Source organism: Xyrauchen texanus, chromosome 30 (assembly GCF_025860055.1).
Source record: "Xyrauchen texanus isolate HMW12.3.18 chromosome 30, RBS_HiC_50CHRs, whole genome shotgun sequence".
NCBI lineage: Eukaryota > Metazoa > Chordata > Actinopteri > Cypriniformes > Catostomidae > Xyrauchen > Xyrauchen texanus.
This window is the reverse complement of record NC_068305.1, coordinates 39,657,520-39,678,981: the sequence shown is the minus strand read 5'-3', so window position 1 is coordinate 39,678,981 and position 21,462 is coordinate 39,657,520. Positions and strand designations below refer to the sequence as shown.

Here is a 21,462-nt window from a genome sequence, read left to right as displayed (position 1 = left end):
TTTATTCCACATCAAAAATTGGAAACTAAACATAATTCATAGATTTTTTTTTATTACTTATTAGTTTTGCCATGAAAATTTACTTTTTCTTTACAATTAAAAAAGGTCACTTTATGTAAAATGGCCTTTTAAAGATGCTAACCAATGCTAAGTAATGGTGAGTGAACATTTATAAATGTTTATAAAGTTAGTTAAATATAATTTGAACGCTTTTTTGAAAGTTTGGTCATTGCAGGATGTCCAAAAAAGGTAAATCCAATAATAATAATAATAATAATAATAATAATAATAATAATAAAAAACATAATTTACGCCACTTTAATATGAACATGCATTGAATGTTTTGATTGTGTTTGACAGTCAGACATGATGCACAAGAAACAAATAACCAGTGATTTTCCAAAGCAACATACTTGCTCTTAAGATATTCTCCTTGCTGCTGCATCGTGACTGAACCTGAAAAAAGAAAAAGTTAAAGTTAAAACTCATTACATGTTTTCATTGAGCTTTCATGAGATTTGTGCTACAGAGGACGTTAAATGTACAACGTTATGAAACCCGGACACGAACATTCCGAGAGTTCTGTGATGTCATGAAGGGAAACAGACAGAAATAACTACACAGATGAGCAGCTGAGATTCTGGAGAATAAATAACTACTATAACTAATATAAACTCTATCACAAAACTGATCCTAGATGCTGGCTGGTCGATACGGAGCTCAAACTGTACTAAAATACAATATATAGTACCAGCTTACCAAGACCAAGACCTTAGTTTACATGTCTAGCAAAAGGAGGACACTTATCAAAATAAAAAAGTGTCTTTAATACTTTTATTATGTAGGAACTGTTTCCTAAAAGCAGTAAAATTTGCTATATTGTCAATATTATATTGATGCATTGAAAGTAATACCACTCAATAGTACAGAAGCCCTGAACCGCAAGGTGGGGAAAAAAAGAAAAAATTCCCAGTTCCTTTTGAAATTTGACTTGCAAGTGTAAAGTAACTTATGGCAAAAAAAATATTTAGTATTTATTTAATTTTTTTCTCTTCCAAAATTTTTTTCTTCCACCATTTCACTACTACTCACAATTTTTATCATATTTTTTTTTCACCATTTTTTTTTTTTCACTTTGCGGTTCAGGGCTTTCGTACAACAGAAAATATCATTTAAGTTTTCTGATAGGAAAAATATGATCTGATGTACTCTACGTTCTGATTTTATAAAGATCTCAGACCCTTTTTATGATATTGATAAATCCAGGATTTGTCTAATACTTATATCATACGTCTTTCCTATTTAATGACACACTTCTTGTCTCCTGTTGCTCTGTCTGTAACATAAACATACAACACAACTCTACTTAAAAGCGATGATTCCTGTCACTTGATGATTGGACTAACTGCCCTATAATCAGTTGTAAAGTGGACATAATAAACTCTCCAGTGCTCTACAGTTCGAGACAGAGAGAGAGAGAGAGAGAGAGAGAGAGAGAGAGATGGAGTGATAAAAACCACAGGCCGAGAAAAAGCATCTAGTGAAGAAAGATCGAAGAACCGAAAGAGAGAAAAAGACAATTCTAAGAGCATGAGATGGAAACCCAGAACCCCACACAGCTCGTGAGAGATCGAAACAGATTTAGAGAAGAGCTGAAATAGCAGTAAGGTAATACACCTAAAATAAGCCTCTAAACACAATAACTTTTTTTTAATAAAAATAAACAAACAGAAACGTTCCATTCAGGAATTGTACTTTCATCATTTCTGTAGTTTCAGCTTCTTGCCTGATGTCCTGAAAATGACGTGACTGTGGCGACATTTGTTGCCAAGTGATATTAAGTGGTTCCTTACATGTATCGCGACAGTTCCGAGGTGAAATGTCCACTGGGAGGCGCTAAAAGCGAGTGAAATTTTCTTCAAAACAGGGGAGGTTAATGCTCTGTTGAGTTTTAAATCAACAAAATCGACCTTCCTACCCTTAACCTAAACCTAACCTTAAACGGATAGTGCCAGAAAAAGCGAATGTGAGATAAAAAAACACAACAATGTCATTTTGTTGAGCTTCTATGACACTTTCGGCTCACATGTCGACTTCCTTGTTCTTCAGGACTTGTACCCCACTCCTTTACATCACAAGTGCAACGCTGTATCAGTTGAGCAACCGCGCAAACTGATACAAACTTGATCACACTCGAACATGCTTTAAATGTAGTTGGTTATGTAATGCAAACATTAAAATAAGTCACACGCTTTAGTAAAAGTGTTTTGATGTAATGACAGAGCATTGTGTGAGGAACAGGGTGAAAAGTAAATGTTTATTAACTGACAATCTGCCGTTTTACTCGTGTTTTGTGTGAAAGTGAGTAAGTGAGCCTCTAGTGTTCATTTCACCAAGAAACATTTAGGAAAAATGTAGGTATAATAACGTGATTATGAGACCAAGCTGGCATTTTCAATATTAACAAGTGCATTTCACTTTGTTGAAATGACAAATATCAGTCATTTCAACCAATCAAAACTTTTGTGAATTATGGGTGGTTGCATCATGGGAGTTGCTAGGGTGTTATTGGTTGTTTGCTTTCTCATCCAAGTCAGAATAGTCCACCCCCAATCAGACTCGAGTCACTCCTTAATTGTAAATTGATGGGATTTTTTCACCTGTTTTATTATCCGGCAGGCAAAATCTGGAACTGTGATCTCTTAGAAAAAATAATAGCACACCTCATCTCAACAAGCCGATTGATTGAGGCATCGTTCATTTCTGTAGCACGGGGCAGGTAATACACTAACGTTAGTGTTTGTTCAAATCACTAACCCTAAAAATCCATCCAAAAACTATATGAAAAAGCTAAAAAAGAGAACAATAAATGCAAAGAGAATAATAAAATGACATGAAGCCAGAAAGAGAGATTTAAACCAAACAATTGTGATGAGCAGAGCAAATAACAACCTACAGATAGATAGATAGATAGATAGATAGATGTATATACTGTAGGTATGGCTGATGGGATAGATAGATAGATAGATACCGTAATTTCCGGACTATAAGCCGCAACTTTTTTCCCACGCATTGAACCTCGCGGCTTATACAATGACGCGGCTAATATATGGATTTTTCCCGCTTTCAAATTTTATAAAAAAAAAATAAAAATAAAAATATTCTGTGACGTGCTCAGTTTTTCGGCAGCGTGAAGCTTTCATTAGACCAATGAAATTGCCGAACGGGTTAAGGTCAAAACAACTTTTTTTGTTTACTGTTTAGATTAAATCGAGCGCGCTCAAACTTCCCATCATTCTGATTACGGTAGTAATTTTGTCACCCTCACCATGGCAAAGACATGGAGAAATGCATATGATGCAGCTTTCAAGTTGAAGGCGATTGATCTGGCTGTTGGAAAAGGAAATAGAGCTGCTGCACGGGAGCTTGGTCTTAATGAGTCGATGATAAGACGTTGGAAACAGCAGCGTGAGGAATTGACTCAGTGCAAAAAGACAAAATCTGAGGCTATTCAACTCCGACACCGAAGGAGATGACTTCAGTGGTTTCAGTGCCCAGGACGAGGAAGATAGTGACCAATTACTTTCTTGGTAGGCTACTATTTACTGCAAATGTTTTATTACAAGCCGTGTGTGGCAGCGGGGGCGTGGTCAAGTGCCCGTCCGGGAGAGAAAAGCTGTAAGGGCGCTTACACCTGCGCTAAATTATGTCTAACACCGGTGTCTAATTTCAAGTGCCCTGCTTCACATGTTCTTGGGAAAACTGTAACACGGGCACCAGTGTGACAGTTTTCAGCAGGGCACTTGACGTTCCAGGTAAGGCTTTTAATGGCCACAGCAATGTTTACAATCAATTTTATAAAGTTTCTCAATTCCTCTATGCGCCAACACTAGACTGACGTGTGTCACTCTCTCAGCTCTGTGGCTGCTGCCTTTTTATGCCGCTCTCCCCATGCTTACTGAAATTAGACACCGGTGTTAGACATAATTTAGCTCAGGTGTAAGCGCCCTAACCGCTTTTCTCTCCCGGACGGGCGCTTGACCACGCCCCGCTGCCACACCGTGTTTCGTTAAAGCCTATTTATTTTTGTTACAAGCCGTGTTTCGTTAAAGCCTGAGTAAAGTTCATTTGTTTCAATGTACCGGTAGGCACCTGCGGCTTATAGACAGGTGCGGCTTATTTATGTTTAAAATGATATTTTATTTAAAAATCAGTGGGTGCGGCTTATATTCAGGTGCGCTCAATAGTCCGGAAATTACGGTAGATAGATAGATGTATATACTGTAGATATGGCTGATGGGATAGATAGATAGATAGATAGATAGATAGATGTATATACTGTAGATATGGCTGATGGGATAGATAGATAGATAGATAGATAGATAGATAGATAGATAGATAGATGTATATACTGTAGGTATGGCTGATGCGATAGATAGATAGATAGATAGATAGATAGATGTATATACTGTAGGTATGGCTGATGGGATAGATAGATAGATAGATAGATAGATAGATAGATAGATGGATGTATATACTGTAGATATGGCTGATGGGATAGATAGATAGATAGATAGATAGATAGATAGTATATACTGATAGATATGGATAGATAGATAGATAGATAGATAGATAGATAGATAGATGTATATACTGTAGGTATGGCTGATGGGATAGATAGATGGATAGATAGATAGATAGATGGATGTATATACTGTAGGTATGGCTGATGGGATAGATAGATAGATAGATAGATAGATAGATGGATGTATATACTGTAGGTATGGCTGATGCGATAGATAGATAGATAGATAGATAGATAGATAGATAGATAGATAGATAGATAGATGTATATACTGTAGGTATGGCTGATGGGATAGATAGATAGATAGATAGATAGATAGATAGATAGATAGATGTATATACTGTAGGTATGGCTGATGGATAGATAGATGGATAGATAGATAGATAGATGGATGTATATACTGTAGGTATGGCTGATAGGTGATAGATAGATGATGATAGATAGATAGATAGATAGATAGATAGATAGATAGTATATACTGTAGGTATGGCTGATGGAGATAGATAGATAGATAGATAGATAGATATATACTGTAGGTATGGCTGATGGCTAGATAGATAGATAGATAGATAGATAGATAGATAGATAGATGTATATACTGTAGATATGGCTGATGAGGATAGATAGATAGATAGATAGATAGATAGATAGATACTGATAGATATGGCTGATGATGGATAGATAGATAGATAGATAGATAGATAGATAGATAGATGATGATAGATAGATGAGATAGATAGATAGATAGATAGATGTATATACTGTAGGTATGGCTGATGGGATAGATAGATAGATAGATAGATAGATAGATAGATAGATAGATAGATAGATAGATAGTGCTAGATATGGCTGATGGGATAGATAGATAGATAGATAGATAGATAGATAGATAGATAGATGATAGATGATAGATAGATAGATAGATAGATAGATAGATAGATAGATAGATAGATGTATATACTGTAGGTATGGCTAGATAGATAGATAGATAGATAGATGATGATAGATAGATAGATAGATAGATAGATAGATAGATAGATAGATAGATAGATAGATAGATAGATATACTGTAGATATGGCTGATGGGATAGTCTGGGATAGTTACTCGAGAACTGAAGGTCCTATGGCCACGTCGATCATCTTTTAGCACCTCCAACCTACACTGGAGCTTATGAAGATAAAGTCATCAGACATCAGTCCATCACATAGATGCAGCAAAAGTAACAATCCAACAGAAAACTCATCAGGCAACTCAAAGACTGATCCAACAAAGAAACAGCAACACAGAGAAAAGAGTCTGTTAGTACATATTTCAAAAACATTTAAATATATTTATCTTTACATGTGCTAGCAACAAACACAGACACCTTAAAGTAAAGCTTTGTAGAGAACTTTGTAGCCATTCGCATTACAACTAGTTTGAAGTCAACATGAAATTACATTTTACTGTAATGTGACGAATTTCAGAGGCAGTAGCGGTTTTAACCACCACTCAAACCACTAGAGCGTGGGGCCTCCAGACATCGGGGGGCCTCCGACCCGGTAGGAAAACTCCACAAAAAAATTAATGAGGAGTGACATGATGTTCTGGGTACATGCATAAATACGCTGTTGTCAGCACTCTTAGAGCGGTTCACGATAGAAGCTGCCGAGGTCGGGACAGGTGAGTTTTTTAAGTAGGGTTCAGGTTTGTAATGAATGAAAAATAAAAAAAATATATATAGGCCATCCGAACTTGTTTCGTGCACACACTCTCACTCACAGCTATGCGCGAACGGATGAGTTAGGGGCCGTTCACACCGAGCGTGTTTTTGCATGCATCTGCTCTGTTTTTCCATTGATTTAAAATTATGATTTAAAACACATTTTATGTAATGTTTTAAGCATTTAACATTTTTCGAAATGGGGACGGGCTTGGTCGGATGCTTGGGGCCTCATAAATTGTAACCCCGCCTCTGTTCAGATGAAAACTGAATATTCAACATGGACAACATGTAGGGCAAGTCTTGATTTTATCCATCATGAATTGATTGGATCATGAAACATGGTTATTCCATACCAAAAATGGAGCCATGTTTGTTTTAAATAACTACAAGAACCATTTACAAGATTTTAGCTAAGCTGCATTACCTACATCAGCAACCTAAAACAAATGCATGAATATCTATTTTGCTTTTGGTTCAAGGAATATTACCAGTTCAATATAAGCTAGCTAATTCAACAGCATTTGTTGCATAATGCTGATTACCACTAAAACAATTTCAGCACTTACAATGGAAGTGAATGAGGCCAATGCAGAAACGCTAAAATACTCACGGTTCCAGAAGTATTAAGGTGCTAAAGAGCAAGAACTGATCAGTAGGTTCGCCAAAGTTTGCCAGGTTCATGTAATTGATTTTTTTTTCAGAATTATGCCCGTGAAAACGTCACTACTTAATACTGAAGAAGAGAAATTGTGACCACAAAGTTAATATGCATTTTCAACTATATCTCAGTATTGTTGTGAAGTTGTCATTTTGAGATTTACCTGCCTCTAAAATTCAAATTAATAAACAAATGGTAGTTGGTCACTTTTTGTCTGTTAGCCACTTTTTTGTCTAAAAACACCCTTTATTTAAGATTGAAGGTTTATCTAAAAAATAGGGTTGAAGACCTGAAAATATTGAGGCCCTGATTTACTAATGGTTTGCATGTATAAAAACGTGCAAACTTTATAGCACATGCAAAAAATTTCGTAGTCTTCCAAGGATCGGGTCAATCAGATGCACAAAATAGCATGTCTTGTAAATAGTATGAATGTTGTAATTTAATGTTTTAAACATAGTTTTAACTGGTGAAATATTGCTAAATGTTTTTAGAGGTGGTTCTATTCAGTGCTCAAAAGAAAATGTCTGGCACCAGTACATCAAACAAGTGTATCTCAGTGTCTGGCTCACGCGAAACGAGCAGCGAGCAGTGGTGCGATGGCTTAACATGTCAGGAAGGATGAGACAAAAGATCCAAGTGTGGAGACAATGATCTGATATTTATTTAACAAACACAGCAATGCTGGTAAAGCTTAAATGGGAGAACCCCGGGACCAACTGCAGTGTGGAGAAGGATGGTTTGTTCTTAGGTTTGTGTGCGCAGTGGACATGTAATGTAGATCCTCGAGGAATCCAGAGAGAATAGTATGTACATAGGCTTGTGTGTAATGTGGTCGAGTGCAGAGCAGTTCCGGTGCAGTGAGGTTTCGCTGAGGAGAAACTCAGACGCGTCAAAGGAGGCGAGGCGACAGGCAGGATGGTAACCAAAATCCTGGTGCACACAGTGCAGACTGGTAACCAATAAACAGAACACAATACAGGGTATACTAGGCCAGAGGGAGAGAGTGGTAAGCAACAGGACTCAAACAAACAATCAAGTGATGAACACAAAACAGAGTGATGTATATATAGCCAGGGAACTAATGGTGATCAGGTGCTAACTTGCAGCAAGCTGGAATGATCAGTGCTACCATGGAAACCATCAAGGCTTCCATGGCAACGCTGATTTCGCGAGCCAGCGACACCTGAACCAAAAAGAGAAAACGTGTAAAGACAAACTGGAACAAACCAGGAGACTCACCGAGACCATGACAGTACCACCCCCTCTCTTGGTAGCTTCTTAGCATACCCAGAAGAGTTACCATGATGAAAATGGAATCGATCGATGAGGGCGCGGTCCAGAATGTCCCGAGCCGTGACCCAGCATCTCTCATCAGGACCATAACCCTCCCAGTCTACCAGGTACTAAACCCCTCTGCCCCTGCTTCTGCCGTCGAGTAACTGTTTGACAGAATAAGCCGGTGCTCCCTCCACCAGACAAGGTGGGAGCAGGACGGGCATGGAAAGGTGAAGACTAGACCAGACAATGGGTTTAACATGAGAAACAAGGAACACCGGGTTGACACGACTAAGGAATGGTGGCAATTTGAGATGGACCACCACTGGGTTAATGACCTTAGTGATAGGAAAAGGCCTGATGAATCTAGGCCCCAACTTATGAGAGGGAAGTCGGAGAGAAATGTCTTTATTAGGCAACCAAACCTTCTGCCCACAGACATAAGCTGGAGGTTTAGACCTGTGGCGATCTGCCGACTTGTTAAGTCCGAAGGAGGGCTTCTCTGGCTATTCACCAGGTGCGGCATTACCTTTGGATAAAGGTGTGTGCGGATGGGACCTGAGCGTCAGGTTCTTGGGCAGGGAACAGAGGGGGCAGGTAAGCAAGGCAACACTGGAAAGGTGGAAACCCTGTAGACAATGACGGAGAGGAATTGTGGGCATACTCGACCAAGCCAAATGAGAGCTCCAAGAAGATGGAATACGAGAAGTGATGCAATGCATGTTCTTTTCAAGCTCTTGATTTGCCCGCTACGCCTGCCCATTAGTCTGGGAATGTAACCCAGAGGACAGACTTACAGTAGCCCCCAGCTTTCAGAAGAATTCTGCCCAAAATGTGACACAAACTGGGGTCCCCTGCCAGAAACCACATTGACTCCCATGTCTCCCTCGGTGAATGTAATTTGGGGAGGGGAATAAAATGAGCCGCCTTCGAAAAATGGTCCACCATGGTCATGACGACCATGTTGACATGGGAAGAGGGGAGACCAGTAACAAAGTCCATGGCAATGTAAGACCAGGTTCTCAAAGGAATTGAAAGTGGTTGGAGGAGCCTCTGGAGGAGGCTGACAGGAAATCTTGTTAGAGGCACAGATGGGGCAAGCGGACACGTAATGGAAAACGTCCTATGCTAGCAATGGCCACCAGAATCGCTGTCTAATGAGCGCCTGAGTATGAGCAGCCCCTGCATGACAGGCAACAGGCGAGTGCCCCCATGGTGAACGTGCGTCCGGGCTAACCGCGGAATGAAAAACAGACCCATTGGTCATCCGGCAGGCGAGATGGTGTTACTCAGCACAGAATGGACTTTAGACTCCACATCCCAGGACACCATGCCCACCACCCGGCAGGCAGGGAGGATGGTATCCAGAGGGGTGGTGGAGGTCCCGACCCCAAAACATCGAGCTAGAGCATCGGGTTTGGCATTTTTGGAGCCCGGACGGTAGGATAGAATAAAATCAAAATGGGTAAAGAAAAGCGCCGAACGAGCCTGTCTGGAGTTAAGACGTTTAGCTCCATGGATATACTCCAAGTTCTTGTGGTCAGTCCAGACCATGAAAGGTACCCCTGAACCCTCTTAACCAGTGACGCCACTCCCCCAAGGCCAGTCTGACAGCAAACAACTCCCTATTAGATTGCTGAGAAAGGACAGCACTGACTCTGACCTCTGACGCATCCACCATGAAATTATGAGAAGGGTAAGGAGTATTAAGAATGGAAGCAGTAGTAAACCTTTCTTTCAATTTAGAAAGCGTGGCTTCTGCCTGCAAGGACCAACAAAACTTAGTATGGTTGGAGGTGAGATCTGTCTGGGAAGCGGCGAGCTGACTGAAGTTTCTAAAGAAACGTTGGTAAAAATTTGCAAACTCCAGAAATGTTTGCAAAGACTTGTGGAAGTCTGGGATTGGGCAATCAGAAACTGCTTTCGAGACGATGAAACCCAGGAATGGAACCGATTGTGCATAAAAAGCACACTTTCCACCTTAACGAACAGTCGGTTCTCTAGCAGTTGCAGAAGCACACGTCTGCCATGCTGAACATGTTCCTCGATAATCTGGGAGAAGATCAGAATATTGTCTAAATAAGCAAAAACAAATCGATCTACCATGTCCCGAAGCACGTCATTCAAGAACCCCTGGAAGACAGCGGGGGAGTTGACCAATCCAAACGGCATGACCGAATATCCAAAGTGCCCCCTATGGGTGTTAAAAGCTGTCATCCAGTCATCCTCTTTCCTGATCCAAATCAGGTGATAAGCATTGCGTAGGTCCAACTTTGTGAAGACGGAGGCCCCCTGAAAGAGTTTCAAAGCTGAAGACATCAACGGTAAAGGATAGCGATTCCTCACTGTGATATCATTTAGTCCCCAATAATCAATACAGGGTCTAATCGAGCCGTCCTTCCTCTCCACAAAGAAGAACTCTACCCCTGCAGGGGAAGAGGAATGGCAGATGAGACCGACTGCCAGAGAATCAGTAATATATTCCCAGGGTGTAGATCGTTTGTGCAATCGTAAGGGTGCTAAGGAGGAAGGGCCGTGGCACAGGACAGACTGAACACTGCCCCCAGATTGTGGTATGCCACGGGTACACTGGATAAATCCGCCGGTTCATCCTGAAAAGACACATAAGACTGGACAGGAGAGACAGCAGAGTTAAGACAATGGGAGAGACAATAAGGACTCCAGGCTAGAACAGAATTGGTTGACCAGTCAAAATGTGGATTGTGTGTTACCAACAAATCGGTGCCCTAATAAGGAACTAATGGCGATTAGGTGCCGCTTGTTCGCAGCAAGCTGGAATGATCAGTACTACGGAAACAATCAAGTCTTCCATGGCAACACTGATTGCGTGAGCCAGCGACACCTGAACCAAACGGAGAGAACATGATCATGTGAGAACAAACCTGTCTCACGATACCGTGACATAACATGTACATTAAATTAAAGTTAAAGAAAAGATTGTCAAACATGGCTGTTCTCATCAGCTACTCTTACAATAACTAAATAGCATGGATTTTATGACGGAATAATATAATCCTATAAATAAACATATTTATGAATAATTGTTATGGTGTTACATTTGTGCCACAATTCTGAATGCGCAAGATGATATTTTGAGTGCACAAAAATGTTCTGCGCATGTAAGATGATACATTAATTTTAGAATTCTATGCAAATTCACATTCAAATAAACTTTATACAAGTGCAAAATGGATCTTTGCAAGAAGATACGTTGCATTCCACACCAAATGCCATTATTTAGTGTAGTGAGAGCCTTACTGTATGTAATCGTGCATTTGGTGGAATTGGCACATATAAAAGCCGTTGTTTGGAGGGTGTGTCGAACATATTTGCACATGTACTGTAGTTATTTGCACGATAATCTTAGTAAATCACCCGCAAAATGCACGACACGCATGCATAATTTGCTAGATTGCACAAACAAATTAGAACCCCTTATTTGGGGTATTAGTAAATCAGGGCCGATGTGTCAAAAAAAAAAATAATGAAAAGAGAAGAATTTTTTATGAAGTATCTTTTTATAAATAATCTTTTAAATAAATGTTATTATTGGAACAAAATTAACCAGTTACCAGCATTTAAAAATAAAGTTTTCACTCCTGAAAAATAAAAAATCACCTTGTTCCCATTTTCAGTTACGTTCTGCTAAAAAATGTGTTTGTTTTCATTCCTTGAACCATTTTTAGTCCCTGATTGTAAATCTGTACAGTTAAAAAAGGCGCTGTGGCAGGGCGGAGGGCGGAGGGTGGGGCCGGGTCGTGATCCTACGCACCCGGACCCGTATTAGGCTAATCAAGCCTCTGAGGTATAAAGGTCGACTGCAGAGTATCGTGCGGGAGAGAGAGATCGTTAGCGGACATGTCCGTCATGTGTGTGTTTATGTTGTCTTTTAAGTTTACTATTAAAATATGATTTATATCGTCAAGCCGGTTCTCGCCTCCTCCTTTCCATTGATCCCTTTACAGGCGCTAATCTAGAATTTTGCATACTTTGAGAAAAATCAGGCATTAAAATACAACCCCAATTCTGAAAAAGTTGGGACAGTATGAAAAATTTAAAAATAAAAAGGAGTGATATGTAAATTATATTCACCCTTTGCTATATTGAAAGCACCACAACTACACATAATATGATGTTTTACTTTTAGTTTTTTTTGAAAATGTACAGTAAATTTAAATCCAATGATTGCAACACGCTCCAAAAAAGCTGAGACGGGCAATTTCACACTAATGACAATTTGATGAGTTGAAATAACAAGGTGATGTTAAACAGGAGATGTTAAACAGGTGAGGAATCCGTGTCATAGTATATAAGGAGTCTCCAAAAACAGTCTTCAAGAGCAAGAATCGTTCGAGACTTGTCGATTTGCCAATAGATGCTTCAGCAAATAATCCAGCACTTTGAGAACAATGTTCCCCAAAGATTAACTCACCCTCTGCAGTGCACAATATACTTAAATGTTTCAAGGAATCTGGTCAAATCTCGGTGCGTAAAGTGAAAGACGAAAACCACTTCTGAATGCACGTGATCTCTGATCCCTCAGACGTCACTGTCTTAAAAAACATCATTCATCTGTAATGGATATCATGAACATGGGCTTGGGATTACTTTAGTAAACGTTTGTTAGTCAGCACTATTTGCCGCTGCATCCACAGATGCAAGTTAAGACTTTACTATTTAAAGGAGAAGCCGTACATCATCACTGTCCAGAAGCGCTTAGATGGAAAGTCGAACAGTGAAACTGTGTTTTTTGGTCTGAAGAGTCCACAGTCCAAAAACACTGAAGTCGTGTTATATAGGCCAAAGAGGAAAAGGGCCATCCAAGCTGTAATCAGCGGCAGGTCCAAAAGCAAGTGTCTGTATGGTCCAGGGGTGTGTCAGTGCCCGTGGCATGAGTAACTCGCACATCTGTGAGAACACCATGAATGCAGACACATATGTAAAGATTTTGGAGCAACATATACTGCCCTCCAACACCGTCTTTTCCAGGTTGTCCCTGTATTTTCCAGCAGGACAACTTCAAACCACATACTGCCTGGATTTTAAGTGCATGACTGTGTAAGCAGAGAGTACGGGTGCTAGATTGGCGTTCCAGCAATCCTGACCTGTCTCCAATTGAGAATGTGTTGTGCATTATGAAGCACACATACGGCAATGAAGACCTCGTACAATTGTGCAGCTACAAACCTACATTTACACTTTCTAAACTTAACTAACTTATGTCTTCAGTGCCCAAATGCTTAATACTTATTATTAGAAGAAATGGTGATTTTCACAATGGAAAACACTTGACTGTCCCAAATCCTTTGGAGCGTGTTGCAATCGTCTGATTTGAAATTACTGTTCAATTTTTTTAAATAATGAAATTCACAAGGTAAAACGTCATATAACACACACACACACACACACACACACACACACACACACACACACACACACACACACACACACACACACAGTTAGCTGTAAACATATATATTTTTTTCTAAATTAAAAGCTATATTTGTCTGGCGATCTGCCGCCAAGCTAAAATTAAAGATAAGCTCTTTACCTGGTCCAAGGTAGAGTACCTTGACTTGAGTGTGATGACCTCATCCAGGTTAGCCCTGAACTCTCGCCGAGACGCCTGGAGGAAGCCACAGGATAGTCACTCACCCAAAACACACAAGCAATCTCACATATGCATACCTCTCTACATTAAACAGGCACAGATACAGAATCAATCTGCTCTCTATCAAACACATTTCTGTGAGTTTATATCTGACACAAATACTGACACAATCACACACAAAAGAACAAGAATTCTCACCGACAAGTCACAACAAGCAGCAATATAAACACACTGCTGCAATGTGCAACTTTACGATAGAAAACCTGACCTGCTTGAACAAACAAATCCAACAGAAATGAAAGACATATGCAAACTTGCCCCTGTACAGACAAACTGTTTTAAAGCTGTAAAATTATGTGATGATGGGCTGAAACAGAGTAATTTGAAGTGAACTGAAATTTGATGTGATTAAGATAAGACACCAGGGGAGAACAATCATTGTGGACGAGAACGAGTCTGATTTATAAACTGTATTTGCCAATTTACAAGTTACTCATAATTTTAAGTAGTTCAACTAGACTCCAAATACACTTTTAAAATTGTAGTCACAGTAAGATACGGTTACGCGTTGGGTTGCCAGCTGTCCCGTATTAGCTGGGACTTCACATACTTTGGCTGAAATCCCACTTTTTCTCCATTATTTCACCGGTGAAACGTTCAGCATCTGTCAAACTGCCACCGTCCCATATTTAAGTGCTGAAAATATGCATTGAAGGCGTCGTGTCCTGTATCGAAGCCACAAATTGCTCAAATTTCCCATATTAACATGACAAAATGTTGGCAACCCTAGCTACGCTACTAGCAAACTGTAGCTAAATAAATTATAATATAAAGGTGCTTTATCTTTTTGAGTCGAATCACGTAACATATTTAGACTGGCGGCCAAAAGTTTGGAAGAATGTATAGATTTTACGGTTTCGAAAGGAAATTGGTACTTGAATTGCCCAAAGTGGCATTCAACTGATCACAAAGTATAATCAGGACTGATGTAAAAAACAGCACCATCACTATCTGAAAAAGTAAATCTAGACAGCAGCATCACTCCAACACCTTATCCTTGTGTAATCATGCTAAATTGATCATTTGGTACTAGGAAATCACTTGCCATAATATCAAAGACAGTTGAAAGATATCTGGTTCATTGAATGAAGCTTAACGTTGTCTTTGTGTTTGTTTTTGAGTTGCCACAGTATGCAATAGACTGGCATGTCTTAAGGTCAATATTAGGTCAAAAATGGGCAAAAAAGAAACAGCTTTCTCAAGAAACTCGTCAGTCAATAATTGTTTTGAGGAATGAAGGCGATACAATGCTTGATAAAGGTGTAACTACAGTCTTCAAAGACAAAGAACAACTGACTCTAACAAGGACAGAAAGAGATGTGGAAGACCAGATGTGCAACTAAACAAGAGGAGAAGTACATCAGAGTCTCTAGTTTGAGAAATAGACGCCTCACATGTCCTCCGCTGACAGCTTCATTGAATTCTACCCGCTAAACATCAGTTTCATGTACAACAGTAAAGAGAAGACTCTTATGGGAAGAATTGTAAAGAAAAAGTCACTTTTGAAACAGAAAAACAAAAGAAAAGGTTCAAGTGGGCAAAGAATCACAGACATTGGACAAGAGATAATTGGAAAAGAGTGTTACGGATTGTGGCAGGGCGGAGGGCGGGGCCAGGTCGTGATTCTACACACCCGGTCCCGTATTAGGCTAATTATGCCTCCGTGAGGTTTAAAGGCTGACTGCAGAGGGCCGTGCGGGAGAGAGAGATCGTTAGCGGACATGTCCGTCATGTGTGTGTTTATGTTGTCTTTTAAGTTTCTCATTAAAATATTATTTATATCGTAAAGCTTGTTCCTCGGCCACTCCTCCACCCTTTATCGGACGACAGCTGTGCCTCTCCAGGCGGATCTGAGGCATTCCTCCAGCCCCTGGCGGACAGAACACCCTGCTGCATTCTCGGGGAACAGAAGGGGTCTCCCCGCCCCTGGCTAACGATCTCTCTCTCCCGCACGGCCCTCTGCAGTCAGCCTTTAAACCTCACGGAGGCATAATTAGCCTAATACGGGACTGGGTGTGTAGTATCACGACCCGGCCCCGCCCTCCGCCCTGCCACATGGATCTAAACCCCATTGAGCAATTGTGGGATCCGCTAGACAATAAGGTGTGTGAGAAGTGCCCGTCAAGACAGTCACATCTATGGCAAGTGCTACAGAAAGTGTGGGGTGAAAGGTCAAGTGCTACAGGAAGTGTGGGGTGAAAGGTCACCAAAGTATCTGGACAAACTGACCACTAGAATAACAAGGATCTGCAAAGCTGTCATCGCTGCACGTGGAGGATTATTTGTTGAGAACTTCTTTAAGAAGTTCTGAAATAGTTTTTCAAATTGTAATTTTCACAATATTAATGTCCTGACTGATACATTGTGATCAGTCGAACGCCACTTTGGTGAATAAAAGTACCAATTTCTTTCCATAAGAGCAAAATCTGTACATTATTCCACACTTTTGCCCGCCGGTGTAAATAAATCAAAGCAGCATTTATTTGGCACGAACACAATGAGCGTGTTGACATGCGCAGCACCACACTGACAACTACCCAAAATCAGCTTCTTAAAAAAATCAGACATAGGAGGATTTGAAATAATCAGGTTACAGTATTCTCTGCTTTTGATGTAAAATGTAAACAAGCGTGCACACAACACTTGCACACAATGAATACAACACCGATAAAGGTGTTTACATGCAACACGAAATCGGGGTAATAACCACAAATATACCTGTGGCGATAGTTTTTTGCTTAATCCATGTATGATCTTATATGAATGAAAACCGTTTAAGTTGTTTACATTATCACGTACATTGTCGGTTATTAAGTATAAACGGTGCAAGATTGTGTCTATAAACGCACTTAATGCCGACAACATTAAACTTGAATAAATTACATTTAAACAACATTAAACAATAGCAACTACAAAAACACTAATTTACAGCATGCTAGCTTACATGACTACTTTCGTGAATAAAACCGAACTGAAACTGCATTTTGTCATGCTACACTGCTACTTGTAGGAAACATAAAAAGCTACACTATTCTGAAAACAGCTGATATACTTTCACATTAGCAACATGGCTAATTTTAGCTCGTTAGTCCTTAATATTAATGTACTAAATTGCAATGTACCAAAATGGACTATTTAATTTATAATTCATTTAACCTCTAATTTATGGTACAGTATAGGGTGGAAAAGATGTTTATTTTTCATAATTGTTTTAATATGTGAAATAAAAAAGCCCTTTAGATGAAGCGGAATGAAAATGTGTGCACATATTGCAGAAATGTCTAAAATGCAGCTTTGTGGTGAAACTGTGCTCTGATTGGTGCAAAAGGTGATCAAGTACAAATCATTATTGTAGCACACAGAACTGCAATTTTAGAGTATCTCTAGATCTTGTGTACAGCGTTTGGCAGAGGCAACCATTAGTGGCCGATATCAGTTCATAAAGTGCCAATACCGATACTGAAATAAACCAGAGCGGCCGATTTATATCATACAATTTATATGATAGTAAATAAGATGCATGCAAAATTGTGGAATTTAATTGCACACTTATTTTACAAAATATTTACTCAAAATTCATAAAAAATATTTGAGAACAGAACATGTGCATTATCCATTGACAAGGCTGTCGGTAGATTAAAAACGATCAGCTAATAAATCTGTCTGGCCGATATATCGGTCTATCACTAGAAATAAATAACCCCTCACCCCATGCAAACAGTGTTTTATTGATGAGAAAATTTGACATAAAAATGATATCAATTGTGCACTGGAAACATGAAACAAATAATGGGAAAATAGGTGCTAAACCCATGAAATTTAAAACACTTTAAACAAAAACTCTAAAAGATAAATGTCTATTTTATTTCTATTTTAGCTCATGATAAATCATTGTCATAAAATAGACAGCAACTCTGCTTTAGTGCACTTGAGACAAGCATGCTTAACAAGACAGGAGGTGTTTCATGCCGAGCAGGAAGCAACAGTCATCTCATGTGGGATGAAACATGTCGCATGGCAACATGTGGAGGAGCGCTGTTGCCATGACAATGCAGCCCCAGATGCATGCAGGAATACCTCAGCAATGCTTAGGGTGGATGAGGAGGAGGGAAGCTGTGCCTGTGTGCCACGAGAAGGGGAGAAAAGTAGACCATTAAAGAGCCAGCAAAGCCAAGCTGAGACACACACTGCTGCCCCCTGCTGGCCTGGAGTGCAGCAAGCCAACGCAAATGGGGGAAAAAAGACATATCAAAGAAACAACATGTATGACATAAAACAAAGCTTCTGAACTGAGATTTGTGCTTGACATTTGAAATGCAAGTTCACCTGTTGTTGTTGTTGTTATCAACCTCTATATCAAATTCTTTTACTAAGGCTGCATCCACACTAATAAAGTTTTGTTTGTTTATTTCCTCTACCAAAAACAACTTTTCGAAAAAGCTCTCAAAAACATACTTCGGAAACTATGACATTAGGAAACCGATTAGTGTGAAAGTGGCCTGCGGTAAGTGTAGAGTCATGTTTTAGCTCAATTTGATGTTAGCTTGGGTAAAAACGGGATCGCTTTAAATGTACAAGACAAAATTTCAATTTATATAGAATTTACAGCACATACAGACACGCACACACATACAACCACAGCAAGGATGGAAGGATGAAATAAGGAAATGTTGCCATTCTACAATGTGAGCTTAAAATCATCAAAATACTTGCATAGTATTTGCATTTACTGGCGTAATGCAACGTATTTCCAACAGGATTTTCAACAAGAATAAAAAGTTGGGGTGGGATATAAATTGATGCCTAAAGTGCTATTTGGATATCGAATAACATTTACCAATAGCCCTCTTAGCCTAGATGAAGTCAACCGTAAAGGAATTTAAATTACATTTCTGGGGTCGGAGGGCTCGCTACCGTCCGCTGGGGGAGGAGCGAGCTGTCGTCTGCCAGAGGACGGAGGAGCGGTTGAGCGCTTGGCGACTGCGTGTCCGGGGACCGGTGGGCAAGTTTTTTTTTTCTCTCTCTCTCTCTCTCTCTCTCACTCTTTCTGTCTGTGTCTCCCGCTCACCCTTTCCCTCTCCCTATGCCTCCCCTCCCCTCTCCCCCAGGTTCCCAGGAGGCAGGGTAGACCAGCGGCTGACGGAACGGACAGAAGGGCAGCATTTCCCCTTTAGAGATGGGGGGGGGGGGGGTAGGTCAGTCTGGTGGTGCCCCAGCCTGAATCGGGTGGGGGAGGAGTGTGACGAGGAGTTGTGAGGGTGCACGGCCGGCACTGAATCAGATGATCAGCGGGAGAGCAAGATAAAGGGGGGTCGGAGGTGCCAGTTCGAGAGAGGGAGACCCATGCGGCCGCACTGGATGTGTGTATGTTTGTTTATGTTTCTTTTATGTTGAGTTTAACGTTAAACTAAGTTTATTGTTCAGCCGGTTCCCGCCCCACTCCTTGACCAGACTTTAACTGTTACATTGACATAATACTGTATATTAGGTCTTGTTTTCAGAGACAACTAACAAACTTTAATAATGTTTGTGCTTAAAAAACCCAACTTACCAGTGGTAAAAGACCCCATTGGCAAAAAGCACCAGGAACAGCTAACATTATTGGCCATGGAGTTCAGATAATATCCTCAATTATACAAAAAACTAAAACAACTAAACAACATCTCTGGCTAAACGAATCACTTGCATTATAACCAACAAAGTTTTCTACACTGCACAAGATGTGGCGTTGCAACACACATCCAGTTGACGGACACTAAAATGACCTTATTAACAATTATTGCAATTCATTTCATTTGCAATGTTCAAATGGTAAATGGTCTTATATAGCGCCTTTTTAACGTTAACGGCATTCAAAGTGCTTTACACTGTGACTCATTCACCCATTCATACACCAATGATGGCAGAGCTGCCATGCTAACCTGCCATTGGGAGAAACATGGGGTTCAGTGTCTTGCCCAAGGTCACTTTGGCATGTGGAGTCATGTGGGCCGGGAATCGAACTGCCAACCCTGCGATTAGTGGCCGACCCGCTCTACCAACTGATCCACAGCCGCCCAAATAACTTCTGACTTTAACATCTAAAGCAGTTTTTTAATGGCATAAAGACACGGAATCAAATTACTTTGGATGTTAAAACATTAAATGCTGAGATTTTCTTTATAGAAAGCACTGAACTGACACTCTATCATCAGACATTCTTTCAGTAAACTCTGTGCTTTTGCCAGCTGGTCAGCAGTTTCAAGGCAGTGCATTCAAGAAAACTTTATAACCTCATGAAAATGTCTGGCTCTGTTATGTTGCTCAGGTTTGACCATCTGAAGGGAGCGAGCGAGAAGGGCTGACAGGACATGAACAATCTGATCAACCGCTAACGCACAGCCAAGCTGTTACAAAGTCGCTGTACGAAATAACGCTGTTGGAGATTCTTCGTTCTTGCTGCTTTCAAGATGTGCAACTCTATCTGAGATGAGTCTATAGCAATTTCATCTGACTACCAAAGGACACTATGTTGCACTAATATGACTTTACAGCATGTTAATGGGCACCACGGGCGGCTGTGGCTCAGGTGGTAGAGCGGGTCGGCCACTAATCGCAGGGTTGGTGGTTCGATTCCCGGGCAAGTGTCCTTGGGCAGTTGCTCCCAATGGCAGGCTAGCGCCTTGAATGGCAGGTCTGCCGTCATTGGTATGTGAGTTTGTCTGTGCGAATGAGACGCAGGTTAAAAAGGCGCTATATAAGTGCAGATCATTTACCATTTAATGGGTGAAAAATAGTTTTTTATGTGAGATTGCAGTGAGTTTACCATAGTTTCCAGCAGAATACATTAGCCACTATAGTTCTCTTCAATACTGTTGAAACATGGTGTAGGGCAGATTACTTCTGAATTGTAATCTGGTACTAATTACAAATGACATGACTCAAATTGCTATCTTTTGTAATTGTAATCTCTTGGATGATGTTTTTAAAGTAATCTAATCTGATTGCTTCTGGATTACTTCTGACCTAATTCTTGTCTATTTCACGTCACTTGCATTTGAGTACGATAAATTTGCAGCACCAATGTTGCTTATAGAAAATTTGCTTAATGGATCAAAATATGAGATTTGTGCTTTGCCACCCACGTGTGGTAATAGATCAGACCAGTTATAATATATTTGTGAATCAACGTCTCACACACACACACACACACACACACACACAGACACACACACACACACAGACACTCGCACAGCACACACACACACACACAGACACTTGCACACACACACACACACACACACACACACACACACAGACACACAGACACGCACACACACAGACACTCGCGCACACACACACACACACAGACACTCGCACACACACACACACACACACACACACACAAACACTCGCGCACACACAGACACTCGCGCACACACAGACACTCGCACACACACAGACACTCGCACACACATACACACACACACTCGCACACACACACACACACACACACACACACACAACCACACGCACACAAACACAACCACACACACACACAGAC

At 40.4% G+C, this 21,462-nt stretch overlaps 1 protein-coding gene across 6 annotated transcripts in view; it reads right to left on the bottom strand.

Annotated features, from left to right (window-relative positions):
- Positions 1–21,462, bottom strand: part of LOC127623585 (gephyrin-like) — a 96,613-nt gene that overhangs the window by 12,540 nt on the left and 62,611 nt on the right. For 3 of the 6 annotated variants that reach the window (XM_052097977.1, XM_052097979.1, XM_052097978.1), the window contains exons 9-12: positions 17,997–18,038; positions 13,800–13,874; positions 5,691–5,753; positions 414–456 (exon numbers count right to left, since the gene is read on the bottom strand). In XM_052097977.1, coding sequence (XP_051953937.1) covers positions 414–456; positions 5,691–5,753; positions 13,800–13,874; positions 17,997–18,038 — 223 coding nt within the window. The remainder of the gene's footprint in view (positions 1–413; positions 457–5,690; positions 5,754–13,799; positions 13,875–17,996; positions 18,039–21,462) is intronic. The other 3 variants (XM_052097981.1, XM_052097982.1, XM_052097980.1) reach the window with 2 other exon arrangements.